The following is an 18,903-nucleotide window of genomic DNA, read 5'->3' on the forward strand; positions in this document are numbered from 1 at the left end:
TCAAGACACCTGCACATGAGGATCAGGGAAAAACCCAAACATGTCCAACATCACATGAGCAGTGGAGGTCCTTATTGCACAGGTAATAATAAGGAAACAGATTACATGAGTGAATGATTGCATAGCTAAACGGCAGAACGGCATGAATAAATGTTGAAACAGAATTTCTCTCATAAGCTCTTAACAGGCTTTACTGTTAGTTGTATGGGTTCAGACTTAGATCTGTGGGGGCCACCTCTTGGCTCTGCTCCTGGTTGGATGTACAGCCAACAGTCAGTACTGACCTTTACGTCATCATTGTAGCCCACTTGCAGCTTGTGTCAGCGTTGTCTGTTGCCCTGTTTGCTTTCTCAGGAATTACTGTGCTGGGATGGGCTCAGGTTTAGGTTTCAACTGGGTCGTGGTACAGGGATGGGCTCAGGTCTGGGTTTAAACTGGGTCGTGGTACAGGGATGGGCTCAGGTTTGGGCTAAAACTGGATTGTGGTGCTGGGATGGGCTCATGTCTGGGTTTAAATTGGATTGTGGTGCTGGAATTGGTTCAGGTCTGTGGTTTAAACTGGATCGTGGTACACAGATGGACTCAGGTCTGGGTTTAAACTGGATTGCGTTGCTGTGATGTGCCCAGGTCTGGGTTTAAATTGGATTGTGGTGTTGAGATGGTTTCAGATCTGTGTTTAAACTGACCTGAAACCAAGTCTGGGTTGATCATGGTACAGGGATGGACTCATGTTTGGGTTTAAACGGGATCATGGTGCTGGGATGGGCTCAGGTCTGGGTTTAAACTGGATCGTGGTGCTATGATGGGCTCAGGTCTGGGTTTAAACTAGATTGTGGTGCTATGATGGACTCAGGTCTGGGTTTAAACTGGATCGTGGTACAGGGATAGGCTCAGGTCTGGGTTTAAACTAGATCATGGTGCTGGGATGGGCTCAGGTCTGGGTTTAAACTAGATCATGGTGCTGGGATGGGCTCAGGTCTGGGTTTAAACTAGATCATGGTGCTGGGATGGGCTCAGGTCTGGGTTTAAACTAGATCATGGTGCTGGGATGGGCTCAGGTCTGGGTTTAAACTAGATCATGGTGCTGGGATGGGCTCAGGTCTGGGTTTAAACTGGATCGTGGTACAGGGATAGGCTCAGGTCTGGGTTTAAACTGGATCGTGGAACTGGGATGGGCTCAGGTCTGGGTTTAAACTGGATCACGAAGCTGGGATGGGCTCAGGTCTGGGTTTAAACTGGATCGTGGAACTGGGATGGGCTCAGGTCTGGGTTTAAACTGGATCATGGTGCTGGGATGGGCTCAGGTCTGGGTTTAAACTGGATCGTGGTACAGGGATAGGCTCAGGTCTGGGTTTAAACTGGATCGTGGTGTTGGGATAGGCTCAGGTCTGGGTTTAAACTGGATCATGGTGCTGGGATGGGCTCAGGTCTGGGTTTAAACTGAATCATGGAACTGGGATGGGCTCAGGTCTGGGTTTAAACTAGATTGTGGTGCTATGATGGACTCAGGTCTGGGTTTAAATTGGATCGTGGTGTTGTGATGGGCTCAGGTCTGGGTTTAAACTGGATCACGAAGCTGGGATGGGCTCGGGTCTGGGTGTCTGTCTGACCACAGGTCTGACGGGAATCCACTCATCCAGGGTGGATGACGTCAGCAGCGGGTCCTGTAGAAGAGCTCTCCACCTCCTCCAGCTCTGCTGCTTCTGCTCCCTCCAAGGTGAGACTCCCTCTCAGTCACAGCGCTCACTGCCCCACGCACCGAGCACTGTTTTATTCCTCACCTATCAACTGATTCGTAACATTTTTGCAGGATTTTTCAAAGTTACTGACTCGTCACTGCCACTTGTCTCTCTCCAGGAGGACTTACCTCTTCTGTTGTGTGGCTCTTTTCGGGACTAACACCATGGGAAGATTAGATGCGCTCCGGCAGTTTAATTTGCTTAAATGGCTCAGAGAGGAGAGACAGTCGAGGAAGCTGATTCTCTTCATCGTTTTCGTCGCTCTGCTGCTGGATAACATGCTGCTGACGGTGGTCGGTAGGTTGGCTCACCTCATGCAATCCCTGTAAAGTTTTTTTTCTGTCTTTCCCTCTTTGCGCAACAGGTAGTCAAGTCGATCCAAAGTGTGCCAAAACCCACTTATTATGTTTAAAACCCGTGTGTGGCACATAGTCAGTAGTCAGTTGACACTATAACGTTGTCGCCCATACATGTAAAATACGGTGCATCTGTCAGGTCATCCAAGTGGAACACTGAGGAGGATTTTTTTTTTATTTCGAATTTATTTAGACTTCAAATGTAATAATATCCGACACAGTGACACCTGCTCTGTATTTCAGTGACTGAAAACTACCAGAGCAGATTTAACCTCAGTGCTCAGCTGTCCATCTGATGCTTGAAGGAGGTTTAAATAAAAAATAAAAATCCTTTAATAAGCTACTATATGACCTATTCCTTCTAAGAACATTGCTCCTCTCACCTGTCAGATCATTTCTTTTATCACGTGTATGTAAACCTGCCCGTAGTCCAGCTGAGGCAGTAAGAATAGGTTATTTTACATGATTTCAGTTAAATGTGCTTCATATCGATAGGTATTCTCACATTTTCCTTCACTCATTCTCATGTGTAAACTATTATTAATCACCACATTCTTACAGCAATGTGTATTAACCTAAACACCCTCTCAGCACATTTAGCTCATTCTGAATACATCCTCATCGAAATCTCACCCTGAGGTTACCAGAGATTTTGAGGTGTGGCCATTTGAAAGAACTGACATTAAATGTCAGCTATCAGATATTCATGGTTCCCTCAAATTTGTGGGAAGTCAATTGATAGCTAATAAATCAGTCGATTGTAATAAGTTAAGGGATTTCAGTAGATTATCTTTATGGTTTGAGAAATTTAGGCGGATGGCTCTTCTGTTGTTATCATGTTCCATTTCAAGAAGATTCCACTGTTTTAAAAAACATTGCAATTCCCTAATATATTAAAAATCCATAAATTATTGACCAGTTTTCCCATTCATAAACATGTTGCATAATTAGTGATGTGTATATTCAAACAGCTGTAAGAAGAATTCAGGAACTGAGTACAGTATCAACAGTTCACAGTTGTTTTCTTACAACCTCACACAAATAATGCTACATCTAAATATGTTACGCCTGCTACTCAGTCGGGACATCAGCCTTTGCTATATTATATGATCCATATAACAGATCACCATTCAACACACATCTTTCTATGCCCAGACCTGCAGTTTATTGCAAGTGCCTGGAATAATAGATTCTAAATCTCAGCCACTGAAAACTCATTTTATGAATTTTATAGTAACACGATTGTTAAATTAAAACAAAATTAAGAGAAAATTAGATATTGTGATCACTCATCATTGGGACATTAGATGGATAATGATGCCATACATGCTTATGGACTAATTAGATTTAATATGATTAGATTTAGCTTTTGATCTGGCATCATAAAAAGTCAATATCCAAAGGACCATATTAGATGCCAAACACAAAATATTATAACGAAGTATCTACTTTTCTTTACTGTGTTGATTTATTTATTTTTTTATAGATTTTATTTTTCTGTCAAAGCCAGCAGTTTCATCATTTAATCTCAAGCTTTACTACACGGTATAAAAAAAGCACCCAGGCCTATATGTCAAAGAGCTGGTAGCTGTAGAGTGTTTTACAACAGACTGCACAGAGGAAAAAAAAAATCTAAAATAGTGATGATCAATAGATTTTACAGTACAATAGAAGACTACAATATTAAATTTAGAGGATGTTGCATCACTACTTTGTTGTGTTTGTTTATAATCCTTAATTAATTATTACCAGAGAACATCAAATTTGAAAAGAAAATAGCCTTATTTATGTATGTATTTATGTATTTATTTATTTATTTATTTATCTGTTCATATGTTTTACAAAATTTGGGCAACTGTCTGTCTGCTTTAAGTGCTGCATTATATTACTCTGTCATCCTCCTGACTCTCTAAATAAAGTTCCATTAATCTATTAGAATACCTTGAGCTGTTTTAGCTCTAAAAATGAACCCCTGCCTGTCTGGTTCAGTCTGGCCAGAGACATTTAATGCATGGATTCTTTCCACCAACATTGCTCTCTCTTTAAAACTCACTTGAAAAGGCAAAAAATGCCCCAAAATCCTGAAAGCAGTGTGTCCGACCAGTCAAGACGTTCTGAGCTGAAGCAGTGATTGAGCAGCCTGAATAACGGCTGTAACAGACATTTTTTAATGGCTACTCCAGTGGGAATAAAAATATCCCACATGCAAGGAGCTCCTTTTTGTTATTCACATTACTACAAAATTTAGCCTGAACCTTTGACACTGCTTCAGCAGCCTCACACAGGAATTACACAGGATATCTTTTGTGGTTATTAAAGCTTTGGAAAATGTAATTTAAACTGTCCATAAATAGTGACCAAGTTATTTTGGATAATCCACAGACATCAGTGATTGTCAATGGGAGGGCCATTGTACTGAGCACTGGCAAATGTTTAAGAGATACCTGAAGGTTTCTGCATGGGTAGATACTACGAGGGCAGAGTGAGAAATGTGGCATAATTATTTTTCTGTTTCGTGTTTGACAGACTTGCATCACCAAACCACAAAATGTTTAAAGAAACCTTGACTTAGTGAAGGTTTCTTTCTTTCTTCAGGGTATGCTTGTGAATCACCCTTATTCTCAGCTGACATATGTTGCACTGACATCTGGATTAGCATCATGCCAATGAACATCAGTCAGTGGTCATGTCATATTTCATTGCATCATTCTTCTCCTGCCTGTGTGCCCACCAGTTCCCATAATTCCCAGCTACCTGTACAACCTGGATGAGTCAGCAGATGTAGCGCTGAGGAACAACACCCTGTCACAGCAGGATGCTCCTGGATCCTTCCACAGCATTGTGTCCTTATATGACAACACCGTCAGGTTGTCAGGCTCCAACACCACAGCCAGGAGCACTGAGCTGGTCCCTCCAACCCCTGCTACTGCACAGCAACCACAGAACTCCTCCGACTGTCCTCAGTCCACCAGCAAGCTGCTCAATGAAAATGTCAAAGTGGGAATGCTGTTTGCTTCCAAGGCCACTGTGCAGCTGCTTACCAACCCCTTCATAGGGCCACTCACTAACAGGTAGGTTCAATACCATTTTTTGTGTTTCTCTGTGCTGGCATTTACAACTGATGGATTTAGCTGGTTTAGGATCTTCACACGCAACTTTGACTAAGCTTGTTGTTGTCTTTGTAGTAGCAGCCTGAACTTTAATGTCACAGAAACTCTATAGGAAAGACGATACCTCATGGAACTGCCACACATTGAACTTTCATGTCTAGTTATGCATGTTAATGTTTTTTAGGATATAGTCAAGTCAGATTTTGGCCTGCATAGTGGATCGGTGGTTAGAACCGTTGCCTTGCAGCTAGAAGATCCCTGTTTTGAGTTCCGGCCTGGGCCTGGGATCTTTCTGCATGGAGTTTGCATGTTCTCCCTGTGCATGCAAGGGTTTTCTCTGGGTTGTCTGGCTTCCTCTCACACTCCAAAAACATGCTGAGGTTAATTGGTGATTCTAAACTGTCCGCAGGTGTGAATGTGAGTGTGATTGTTTGTCTGTGTGTGTAGCCCTGTGATAGACTGGTGACCTGTCCAGCATATCCCCTGCCTTCACCCTAAGTCAACTGGGAAAGACTCCAGCCCCCTACAACCCTAATGAGGGGTGTATAGATAATGGATGGAAGTCAAGTTTTTAGAAATTTTTGCAAATTTGTTAAAACCGAAAAATTTAAGTCTCTCATTTACAAAAGCACTCAGAACCATTGTTCAGTGATTTGGAGAAGCCCTTTTGGCAGCAGTCTCAGCTTCCAATCTTTTTGAAATAAGTCTGTATATGCTTTGGACATCAGGATTTGAACAGTTTATTCCATTCTTCTCTCAAGTTCTGTCACACTGGATGGAAGCATTTGTGAACTGCCATCCTTTGGTCTCTTCACAGTAGGGCTAGGTAGTCAAATGCTATTTTAGATAATAAATTTGGCATCCTACAATTATTGAAACAAGATATTGAAGATAAGATAATCATTATGCCACATTGTGTTTCAGAATGATGCTGTCATTTCATCCTCTCTCATAAAATTCATCACACTCTCATCCTTTACAGGGGTTCATTTTGACCTCTTCCTAACTCCCAAATATTCACCAAGTGTTGAATTGTTCACCCACAAATAGGAAATGTAATATGGAGTTAGACTGTCATGAGATGGGTTAGTTTATCCTACTGACAACTGTTGCTGCAATAGTAATTCTGCTTAGTATGAGAAGAAGCGTTACTATCTGCAGGTTTGGACCTTCAATCTTGTGTTGAAGTGACAGGTTTTCTATCCAGTCAGAAATATGCACAAATACTCGTGTGATCACATGAGTTCAGCTAAATCTAGATTTGTGATTCATATCATGGATCATAATTCTACCCCAAAAAATCTTCAGCTGACCTTTTGGACCATATTGCCCAACCCTACTTGGCTGTATGGTTTGGTTCACTGTTCCAGTGGGATGAATCTTTGCCACAGTCTCAGGTTACTGCACTGTAGAGCAGATTTTCTTCAAGGAACTCTTTGTATTTGGGTTCATTCACTGTTCCCCAGCTTGACCAGTCTCCCTGCTGAGAAATACCCCTATAGCGTGATGTTACCACCACCATGCTTCCCTGCAGAGTAGTGCTCTGAGTTGTGTAAAAAGACTTCAGGTTTTGTTTCATCAGACCAGTGAGTCTAACCTTGTGCTCTTAGAGTCTTTTAAATCCCATGCACAACCCCTTGCACCTCAACTCCAAGCAAGTTGTCTTATAATTTTTACTACAAGTGGCTTCCTACTGTAAAGGTCTGACTGATGAAGTGCTGTCAATGTCATCCTTCTAGTAGTTTCTTCACTCTGTAAAAATAAGCCTTAGGTAATTGTTGTGAATAAAGTCTTTCTTGTGCAGTTACTCCAATTGTCTGGGTGGCCCTGGCTCTAACAAGAGTCCTGGTGGTTCCAGACCTCCTCCATTATAAGGTCACTGTGTTTCTAGGAATAGTCAAAGCTTTAGAAATGATCTTATATTCTTGCACTGATCTACGTCTCACCACTGTTTTTTAGGCAGAGTTCCTTGGACTTTGTAGCTTGGATGTCAGTGCAGCTTTTATATTTGGCAGTCATTTGTTGATTGTTTTCGAGAAGATTTAAGAGAGGTGAACATTTATGTAATTAAGACGTGAAATTATTGCTAAGCTTAAATAATGGTGCTTGTAAACACATATAACTAATGGATATGAAAGTCAATCCTTGCCGTGGAATAATGACATTTATAGCCGGTCTCATTTTCCATGTAAAGAATCTGATGTATGAGCTTTCTCATGTGCTTTACCAAAGCACTAGAAAAACATGCAATTATTTTTTAAAAATAGATTTATTATACATTTTCTGGAATTATGACAACATCTGCTGGGTCAAAAGTATACATGCAGCAACCTAAAAGATCAGTTCTGGTGATGTAGAAAGCTGTGTTAATCAAATATTCTTTGTGACATGACCTCTTAATGTCTTGTGAGTAAATTACATTTGACTACAGCTGGTGACTCCTCTGAGCCTATTTAAATAGGGTCCATTTGATATACTCATTAGAATCAGCCATAAAGACTTCAGAGGGAAAGTTTGAGGGAGGAGCTCAGCAAAGATCTGAAATATCAGAATTAAGCTAAAATTAAGTCATTGGTAACTCAGGACTGCCATGATATACATGGTCTTTACAACTGTATGTAAACTTTTGTTCACAACTGTATGCAACTTTGATGTTTAGCTCAGTTCTGTGTGTATAAGAAACCTGCTTTAAAGAACAGCATGGAACATCACTGGTCTTATCTGATACCTGATATATGCATTTTATGACATGTTGTGACAAATGTTAAAGAGAAAAGACAAAAAAAAAACATTTACCAGAAGAAATGATTACATACAGCAGAATGACAAAGAGCAGAACAACAGTATGATCGGCTTCTTCTCAGGCTGGAGAGATAGCCTTTGAGCCCAAGGCCAAAATTGTGGTTCTAATTCCCCCTTGTGTCTAGAGAGGTCAAAGCAAACAACATTTCTAGTCTTATCTTGGCAGCATCCAACACAAATTGAAGAGACAGGGCAGTATGAGCTCCATTTTTAAGTTCTTGGCAGAAAGATACTGTAAAATGCTGCACATGGTTCATGTTGAGGCAGTTTTGAGGGTGTAATATCATGTAGGCTACAAGATGTAATCCAACTGAATTAAATAGAGCAGAATTCCTGATTGTGCCTCTTTGCATGTGTGTGCGTGTGCATTTGCCTATTTGTGCATGAATAGCTGCACAGTGGATGAGTCCCTCGAATTTCCATTAACATATATGAGTGTGATAAGCTGTGACACTCTGGTAAAGGAAGACAGTGTGGGGAGAAATAATAGTGAATTTGTATTATCGTGAAAATTGTATTTATTTACTTTTACTAGTTAGAGAGTAAGTTTTAAAGCCAGCATTTAGCAGCAGTTGCTAGTACTACATCTTAGGCACTGTGGCAGTACTGAGGTAGCAGAACTAATCTGGTACTGGAGAGCAGGAAACCCAGGGTTATATGGAGCTGTTGATGAAGTGAGATGATTTGCAGGTGTGTCTACCCATTCAGCTGCAGGGAGCCGAGCCATGGCCTGATGAGAATAAGAAGGTGGAGGAGGGGATAGATAGGTAGACATCGATGTCCACAGAAGGACTGTAACAAGTTCTTTGAGATGCTGTGACAAGTTCTTCAAGACACTCAGCAGGAAGACACCTTCCTGCTGAGTGTCTTGCTACAGAGTGCACAAGTGTACCAAGCAGAACAGGTTAAGTTTAAAAAGGTTATAGTCCCAGTGCAGCAGCCATGGGTTTGAGTCTGACCCATGGTCATTTTTCATTTACATGGCTTGTCTTTCCCCCACTCTTCTCTCCACGTTTCCTGTCTCTCTCCACTGTCCTATATAATAAAGGCCCAAAAAAGGGTTTCAAAGGATGATCATACCAAATATTAAAAATGACACCTTGAAGGTTACATTTTTTTATATTTTATTTTATTTTTATGATGCCTAAAAACCCTATTGAAAATAAAAGCAGCAGTCTGAGCATTTTCCTAACAACGTGCAATACATGTGAAAGGGAGAAGGAGAGGGGAGACTACTCCAACAATACTTGCATTCACCTCAAAGCCAGCATTTAGTGTCTCAGGCGCACACTTACATCTACTGTAACTGAAGAAAAGAACACAGTCCTATTACTGGTTCTTAGTCACCTTCCCTGCTGACAGAGGACAATACAAGGCAAGTCAAGCATATCAGGTATCTACGGGGGAGTACAACAGCTCTGACGTGTATGGCAGCTGAAGCTTTTTTTTTATCCTACTGCTACTGTGTTTTGGTTAACACATGAATGAGTCATGCAAATACTAATGTTCTACAAATTTTCTATGTTCATGGTGTTTCAAGACACTTTTTTTCAGTTACTTTTTTTAAAATCAATGTTGTCTTTCAAATGATTATTTCATGTTATTACATAGTTGTGCTATTTGCTGTTTTGACACTTCATACACAGATATGGACGAATCTCAGTATTGTATGTCTCCTGCTAATATCTATGCTAGGTGGCTATAATAATGATGTATTCAAATTGATGACAGCTTTCATTCATGATCCGAGACGCTCCATCTAGGGGTCGCCGAGACATAATATAGGTGTGCCATCTTCCCCAGGGCTGCACAGTGGCTTGGTGGTTAGCGCTTTCCCCTTGCAGTTTGAAGATCCCCAGTTCATGTCCCTGCCTTCCCGGGATCTTTCTGCAAGGAGTTTCCATGTTCTCCCTGTGCAGGTGTGGGTTTTCCTCCCACAGTCCAAAAGCATGCTGTTAATTGGTAACTCTAAGTGGTTTTATTGTTTGTCTGTATATGTCGCCCTGTTATGGACTGGTGACCTGTCCAGGGTGTCCCTTGCCTTCGCCCTAGATCAGCTTGGTTAGACTCCAGCACCCCCGCTACCCTAATGAGGATTTAGTGGTGTATAGATAATGGATGGATGGATCTTCCCCAGGTCCCAAGCAGCCACAAGAACTCAGAAGCACAATTCTTATTTATTTACACTATTTACAGGTACTCTACAGCCGAATGTATGGCTGTACAAACACTGAGAGTGGACGTAGGCCAAAGAACAGCAGACAAAAAGACCTATTCTACAAAATAAAAACACTGAAATATATCCTAACAAAGGAAATAATCAAAAGGAAATGCAATCAATAAGATATCTAACCACAGACAGGAGAAAATGTTAAACCAAAAGTGGCAGTCTAACCCCTACCTGCTCTTACAAAAACCCTAAAGACAAAGGACTTAGTCACTAATTAGAGCATGTGGATGGCAGCAGTATGGCTGGTCGGGTGAGGAGGACAGCAGTCGTATCCATACTGCAGCATGGCAGCACCATCTTGCTTCTTACGGAGCCTTGCCCATGGGTCGAGGGACCAATCACCCCAATCGTGTGTTGGCAACGGCACACTGACTTTGAATAAGGCTCACGCTAAGCCTCACCCATTGTCAGAAGGAATTAACACAGACACAAACAGCAAAAAGGACTGAAATCTCCATTTAAATGATGTCAGAATAGTTATTTAGAGCTCACTGCTTACTATACAAATATAATATCTACCGTTTATTCTCTGTTTTCCTTTAGAATAGGATACCAACTTCCCATATTCATCGGCTTCTGTATCATGTTCTTATCAACTATCAGTAAGTTCCAGCAAATATTATTATCAGAATTTCAGATTGTTTTTATCATGTCTGTTGGTTCTTTGTCTATACTTCTGTTGTTCTGTTGTACAGTGTTCGCCTTCTCATCAAGCTACGCTCTGCTGTTTCTGGCCAGATCGCTTCAAGGTGTGGGCTCCTCCTGCTCATCTGTGGCAGGTACGTTCTCTTTCCGTTTTAATTTAATGTTTATGACTAATTAGTCTATTCTGCTACTCACTATTCAGTGTTTCTGAAGACACAGAAATGCTTTCCAGCAGGGAGGCACATCTCTTTCTTCACTGCGACAAAAACATTTATGGTTTTGTCATACAGGACGTTGTTGTTTGCATGTCATTGTTTGCATGATAACAGTAAAGGTCAAATACAGGTACATGCCCATATCAAACTTGTCACTTTAAAGTACAATTAAATAGATTGCGTTTGAACTCCTTTCTGGCCCTACATAATAAAGTTGAGTTCCTTTACAATATGCTTTACTAATTCCTGATCTATATGAACAGTTTGTATGTTGGCATATCCAGTTATAATAGAAACAGCTATCAGTATATATTTATACAGCACACAATTTGTTGTTGCTTTTCTTCTTATGGCTCTTATTGTCAGCATTCCAACCACCACTAAACAGTCAAGGCTGCCAGTTGACCATGTCTTTTGAGGTCTTGCAGTGATGTTGCAATCTAACGGTGGCAGTGCACCAGGTCCATTATTTACAGTGGTCTATTTAGTGCTTTTTCTTAGTTTGTTCATTGTCAGTCATTCATTGTAGCAGGTTGTCACCTACTGGCCACATGTCTCTCCATAGCTCTAAACATCTGGAATAGATAAACTGCATGCGTAGGATATATATATTGCTCCTGCTTAGTTCTGACAGAGCAGTATGAAGTAGCAGTATGCAGCCTCAGTCAACTCAAATGGCCACATCTGGATGTTCAGGAACATTGTGAGACATCCTCATTAGCTAAAGCGACTGCTGTTGTCAGTTGAGATACCACAAATAGAACATCCTGCTGCAGGCTTTATCTGATCAGAATATGACTTCAACAACAAAGACTGTGGTCCAACACATATTTTAACATGTTCCCACTTGTGTGTAGGTTGTATGTGCATATGGATGTGACTCATTGTACCACACAATAAATTTTAATACAGTTTTTCAGTGTGTCTACAGTTGATTTATTTTAACATGATCTTACCTCTACACTCAGTGTTTATAAAGGTAATGTCAATAACAAAGAGTATTTGTTGTGTAATTTTGATGCCCACTATCAGCAACTGCTGTGCTAGTAAAGTTGTTGTAGCTTGTATTGACTGATCTATACAGCTGTGTTGTTTCAGGGATGGGAATGCTTGCTAGTGTGTACACAGATGATGAAGAGAGAGGTCACGCCATCGGGATCGCCTTGGGAGGTCTGGCATTAGGAGTGTTAGGTATGTATACATTTATATTACAGCTTTTGTTTAGATGATTCTAGAAAAGTGACACTAATTTAAATATACATGATCGTTCAAAGTTTGGGTTCACTTAGAAATATCCGTACTTTTGAAAGAAAAGCAGTTTTTTTCATTGAAGATAACATTAAATTAATTTGAAATACAGTCTAGACCTTGTTAATGTGGTAAATTATGTGTAATAATGTGGAAATGGCTGATTTATAATGGAATATCTCCATAGGGGTACAGAGGAACATTTCCAGCAACCATCACTCCTGTGTTCTAATTCTGTGTTCTAATTGTGTTAGCTAATGGTGTTGAAAGGCTAATTGATGATTTGAAAACCCTTGTGCAATTATTAGCACATGAATAAAAGTGTAAGTTTTCATGGAAAACATGAAATTGTCTGGGTGACCCCAAACTTTTGAATGGTAATGTTTATGCCCTTCTTGTGTCATTGCATATAATCACATTTATGCTTTAGCTTATTTAAGCAGTGTAAGCAAATCACACAGGTACATGCTCAGTGTGTATTTATGTCTACAAGCTGCGTTAGGCAGCTTTTCCCAAAAATGAACTGATACACGTAACTGTCATGAAGGAAAGGATGCAGTAGCTGCAATGACTGTAAAGTCAATTTATCCATCACTGACCACAGGCATGTCCTCCACAGTTGGACCCCCATTTGGCAGCGTGATGTATGAGTTTGTTGGGAAGACGGCTCCTTTCCTTATTTTGGCTTTCCTGGCTGTGTTTGACGGAGGTACAGTTGCATTTTTTTTTCTTGCACCTAAACCAAGTAGTCAGTGTAGAAAGAACGGTAAGAATAACAGTTAACATTATCCTGCAAAATGTCATCCTGCCATAATACCTGTTCATTTGGATACCAAAGGCTTACATTAAATTGATTCACTGTGTCTTTGCAGCTCTACAACTCTTTGTTCTTCAGCCCACCAAGGTGGAACCAGAGGTGAGTATGCCTGCCTCGATGATTCATTTCCTGAAGATTGTCTCACTTCATTAAAATGACCTTTAGAGCCGCAGAACATCTTAAAGACTGTTTTCATGGCATTTTTCTTAATTAGATAGTAAATACAGGAACTGTGGGCAACAGGTGAGTGGCATGCAACAAAACACTTGGTAGTATAGCCGTCCGAATCCAACACTTACTCCTGCAACTCAAATTAAGTAAAAGTTAAACTTACAAACTTGAAACAATATTTGCACAGAACTCCAGAATCTGTAATTACTAAGTAGTTCTGAAGCAGTGACTTTTCTTTGATCCGTGGAGCTGATGGATATAATTAGCAAAAACTACCAAGACATATTAGACTAATTAGTCAAATGGTCAAATAGAAGGTTATTATTTAAAGTTAGTGTAAGAAAAAATATATAATTAGCAACAAAACTGTCCTGACCTTTGCACATTTTTCCATAGTTTTATTTTTTGACTCATAGCACAATTTAAATTACCCAGATTCCTCTGATTGTAGCTTTCATTCCCAGAACCTGTACAATCTTTACAGCTACCTTATTTTTTATGTTTAATTTATTCTATCGTAAGAACTTTGATAATCAAAAATTGTAATGTTAACATGAATAAGTCTGTTGGCTTGAAGCCAGTGAAAAGGGCTTAACAGATGCTTCAATGAACTCTTCAGAAACCGTTTTTGACCACTAATTAGTGACTCCTTCAGAAAAGGAGAAAATAATACTCTGTTGCTTCTTTTCAGGAAGAAACATTAACTAATATATTAGTAGACAGAGAAACCAAATAGAGCTGCTAATGGAGGCAAAGCCAACAATAGAACAGTATGTGCAATAATGTTCATTAGTAGATTCTTTCACCCTTTCACTTTCCTTCATGTCAGGTATTTTAGAAAATGTCCAGGCACCTGCTTAGAGATTTTAATGAGGTTTCATGCAGCAAGGTACAATAGTTACTTTCAATAATGAGCAAGATGCATTGGGATCATACAGTGTTCTGCTTGTATTAAGAAGGAAATCTCATGTGTAATGTGTTTGACAATATTTATTCCAAGTGTCTTGCCAGCTCTTTATGGACACTGACAAAAATAGTGTGTTCTTCTTACATTTGATTATTATTATTATTATTATTATTATTATTATTATTATTATTATTATTATTATTATTATTATTATTATTATTATTATTATTATTATTATTATTATTATTATTATTATTTTATCCGTAGTTTTTTAAAGGCAGTACTGTCAACCAGATTCCATGGCATCCCATTTTAATAGGTACTGTTGGTAGTTTTTTGTACACTGGAGCTGAACGATTTGGGGAAAATATCTCATTGGATTATTTTCTGACAGATAATACAATTTGAATTGTAACCTGTTTTTTTAAGTCTTGCTTTAGTTCAGTGTTCACTGTGGAATAGATTTAAAACATGTGATAGAGCATTACGATGTGAGACACAAAGAGGATGGCAGGAACTTTCAAATCCATTGTCATGACAGTTTAAACTCTGTCAGATGTACTATAAAATGTATAATGTGTGGTTATTCAATAATGAGACATGGTTGATGTGTGCAGCCTGGATCAAACTAAAAGTTTCTGTTTGCTTAAATAATTTAACATAAAACTACAGTATTTGTCTCATTATCTACTAGCCTAACCTTGTATGTCCTAAATTGCAATTTGCTAATTGCATTTTTTCAAATTGTGATTTAAATTTGAAATAGAGCAATTGTTCAGCCCTACTAGAGATTTTGTGCACTCATTTATCTTACTTATCATATTACATAATGTAGCAAATGTTATCAGTATACCAGTGAATTCAGTCAGTGTACACTGTAACTGTGGTTATTTTTCACTCGGTGCTTATCTTGATATCTTGGGTAATACTGTCAGTGTCTGCAAACAAAAAGAGGTATGCTATAGCAGATTCCACTGTTAAGTGTAAACCTTTCAGATCCTGTTAAAATTTGAGTTGAGAGCTACAGCACAAGCTTTTTGTATGTTACATTGATTGTTGCCATTGTGTCTTTATCCTTCACAGAGTCAGAAGGGGACCCCACTGCTGACACTAATGAAGGATCCATACATTCTAATCGCAGCTGGTAAGAAAATAATACCAGCACACTACATGCGAGGAAGCATCTGTGAGATATTGCCTTTAGTAATAGTGGTGGGGAATGAGCAGGGAGAGAAACAGACTCAGATCTTGTCTTTGGACTTTTGTCAGCCAGAGGGGTGGCAATTGATTTGCTGGTTACAGAGCAGGAATATTGAAATTGTATTGTGAAGTGAGCGCTGCATGTTAAAGAAGGTCATCTATCCATCAAAAAAAAAAAAAAATGCTTGACCAGTGCTGTGTGTCACTTTAGTTTTGGGTTTTTTTTGTTAGTTAGTTTGTAGTTTTTTTCTTTGCCATGCATGTCATTTGGACATGTCTAGAATGCTTCTGCAGGTACCACAGGATGCACCTTATTCAGATGCCCACATCATCTCAGTCTGCTCAGACTCCTGTCCCTGTTCCTAGGTGAACCCAAACAGTCCCTTAGGTTAACTCATTTCATTTGCTTTCCTGCTCATCCTCTCCATTCAGTCGCCACCTGAAGTTCATGAGCACTGGATAGAACTTAGTATTACCTGTTAAACTAAAAGCTATGTTCTTTAATTAGTTGCCTCTTCATGATGACAGTCTGGTGTAATGTTCACAATCTGACCAGTTCCACTTGATGATCTGATGCTCCATCTTAGCTTTTTGAATAAGACCCCAAAATACACAAACTTGAAGTGACAATTTGTTTTCTAGAAGAGGAACCGTGGCCGTGCACTTGGGTCGGTTTCCTAGATATTATGTCCATGATTATCACAAGTTGAAGTTAGCAGTTCTGCTCCCTGCTGAAAATGGCCTAGCTCCTATTCCCAATTATTCCACAGTGTTTGTCAGAGCTTGGCTTGGCACAGAAGCTGCTGTCCTCCTTACTTCTTGATACCTGTTTGCTGATTAAGGAGTTTCCTGTGCTAGCCAAACCTCAAGACATGGCTGCAGGTCTGACGATCCTACATATGCTAAAGAACTATATATTACTCAGATATGATATTTAACGTTGTACTAATTGGGTGGAGATCAGACAGGGCTTTCGTACTATTCTCACACCTCCAGGTTCTTGTTATTGTTCTAGTATATGTCAGCCCCTCAGCAGAATTACTGAGATCCCAAGTGGAGCATGAGTTTATTTTTTTAAATAATTCTGTTAAACCACAGTTCAAAAGCAATGTCTGATTTTCATTGGTTAATTTTCATAGAATTTTTATTTATTATTACTTTTGTCAGATTCAAATTATTTCTGTGACCATTGTGGGTTTTTCTTTCATGAACCGAGGTGTACCAACATTTTTTTCTACGTGTGTGTGCTTGTTTTTGGTCAGATGAGGTATGTCTTCTTACCAGGCAGTTTGTATGTCAGAGCCTTTTCCTTGTTTCAAATCTTTTGTCCTTAGTATCTTAATAAGATATTATGACTTGTTTGAGATTTATTATTGGTTCTGAATACTTAATGTTGGGCAAGAAGTTCATCTTTCAAATGAAAGTATAGATTGCACTGATAAAAATACATCAGTCACATGACCTTTCCGTGTAGGAGTTCATGAGATCAGAAATAGTATAAAAGGAGGAATGGGATATAATATTGTGACAGCACACACCGTTTGGAAACAACACATCACTCTTCAAAAAGAAGTGAATTAAGACTTGTGTTTCATTCAGTGTGATCAGCTGTTCAGATGGTCACTTCCTGTTTGTGACATGGCAGTGTTGGTATATTTTTGAAAACTACTAAACAACAGGAAAGCCATGAATGTCTGTAAATCCTATTTTAACTAAAAATACACCAAGGCTCTGCTGTTACCTACCACTCATGGCAACACAAGGAATCCTTGACCCACCTTGCTTTTAGGTGGGGACATAATTTTTTTAATTTATTTTTTTTGGCTAAGTCTGTCTGGGTCCTCAAGTCCAGCCGTTCTCCTACGAGTCCTCTTTCTAGGGATCTTACCAGGGACCAATTTACCTTGGAAGAGCATGCAGGTACTACAACACTGCTCCCAGGCTTACAGGGAAAAACAAAGCTCCTCACTGTTATAAGCTGGTGATTCTCTGCAGTGACAGCCAGGAGTTAGCAGCAGTTATTATGAACAAAGTGCAAAATAGTGGAGGGACATCCTGCTGCTTTTTACATTGAGATGACACACTCCTCTTTACTAACAATGACTTGCAACAAAACTACATTAAAATTTCTAATTTCAGAAGTGTTTTTGAGGCTAAGTCCACTATATGATTCTCACAAGATGAGTAATGCAAATGTTTGTGGCTGTGGAATCGATCTGTATGTAAGTGAGCTTTTCCCATCGCATCAATTACTGTTACAAGAGTAACAATGTTTGCATGTGTGTATATGTTCGTAAGTGTAGGTGGTTGGGTACTGGAAATATAACACATAAGCAATAAAGAAGAAAGACAGACCATAACTGACGCTGCATCCACTTATCGTCAATCTTCATCCCCAGGTGCCATTTGTTTTGGAAACATGGCTATTGCCATGATGGAGCCAACGCTGCCAATCTGGATGATGGAGACCATGTGTGCCAGGAAATGGCAGCTAGGTATGCGCTGTTTAGTATACACAGAAAATACATATTGCACAGACAGCATATGTTGTTACAGCACCTGAAAAAAAACATACACAGCGCCAAGTAAACATGACTTTCACAGATACAGTATCCACCAGAAGTGAGTACACCCCTGTGCAAAATCACTTAAATGATTTAGATTTGTTTCACTTTATAGTAACTGCTTTACTTCTAAATTGAATGGTTCGGTATTTATTTTTATGAGAAATTAAAAACTAAAAGTTTATATTTACTATAGTAAAAATGCATTCCCCACAGTAGGAACTCAATGCAACAAAAGTTAGTACACTTTATCCTAATACTGAGATTCAAATCTTCCATTTTTTCAATACTTCATATGTCCACCTTTATTGTTGATGACACACTCAGACCTCCTCAGCTTGGAGGATACCAGGGTTGCACACATTTCTACAGAGATGTTCTGCCTTTCTTGGAGTTGTGTGCATACCTTTGTCTTTAAAATGAGCTGTTCTACTGGATTCAAGTCAGATGACATACTTGTCACTACATGCTTGTTCCTTCTTTCGAAACTCGTGTGATTTTGACGATGTGCTTTTCGATGGTATATCAAGCTTCTGCAGACTGGGAGTCATCTTTTCAGACAGTATTTTGGTATAGCCAAAGGCATTCATCTATAAAATGTTATCCCTCCAACACAGTTTGCACTCATGAAGTCCCGTATCATCACACACCCACCTTCATGCTTTACTGTCAGGACTATGCACTCACTGTGGTAGCCCTGGCTAGGCTTCCACCAAATATTCTGGATCCCATCTGAGCCGAACAAATTCATTCAAAGTTTTATGGTAAAATTTTGTGCTGAGGCTTAAGCAAAGTTTTTTTTCTTGGATGCCATCCATACCCATGAAATTCTAAACACAAAAGGAATTAGCTTTGTTGTTTTTTTTTCAGTAATTTTATTTGATGTACAAGAGAATCTC

The 18,903-nt window shown here is 39.4% G+C and overlaps 1 protein-coding gene across 1 annotated transcript in view; it reads left to right on the forward strand.

The window, feature by feature from the left end:
* Positions 1-1,711: 1,711 nt before the first annotated feature.
* The window catches only part of slc18a2 (solute carrier family 18 member 2), a 42,922-nt gene continuing 25,730 nt past the window's right edge, over positions 1,712-18,903 (forward strand). The window contains exons 1-9 of the mRNA XM_023296594.3: positions 1,712-2,036; positions 4,830-5,166; positions 10,781-10,839; positions 10,933-11,016; positions 12,196-12,288; positions 12,965-13,054; positions 13,218-13,261; positions 15,324-15,384; positions 17,840-17,935. Coding sequence (XP_023152362.2) covers positions 1,904-2,036; positions 4,830-5,166; positions 10,781-10,839; positions 10,933-11,016; positions 12,196-12,288; positions 12,965-13,054; positions 13,218-13,261; positions 15,324-15,384; positions 17,840-17,935 — 997 coding nt within the window. The 5' untranslated portion in view covers positions 1,712-1,903. The remainder of the gene's footprint in view (positions 2,037-4,829; positions 5,167-10,780; positions 10,840-10,932; positions 11,017-12,195; positions 12,289-12,964; positions 13,055-13,217; positions 13,262-15,323; positions 15,385-17,839; positions 17,936-18,903) is intronic.

The sequence above is a fragment of the Amphiprion ocellaris genome, chromosome 16, assembly GCF_022539595.1.
Source record: "Amphiprion ocellaris isolate individual 3 ecotype Okinawa chromosome 16, ASM2253959v1, whole genome shotgun sequence".
NCBI lineage: Eukaryota > Metazoa > Chordata > Actinopteri > Pomacentridae > Amphiprion > Amphiprion ocellaris.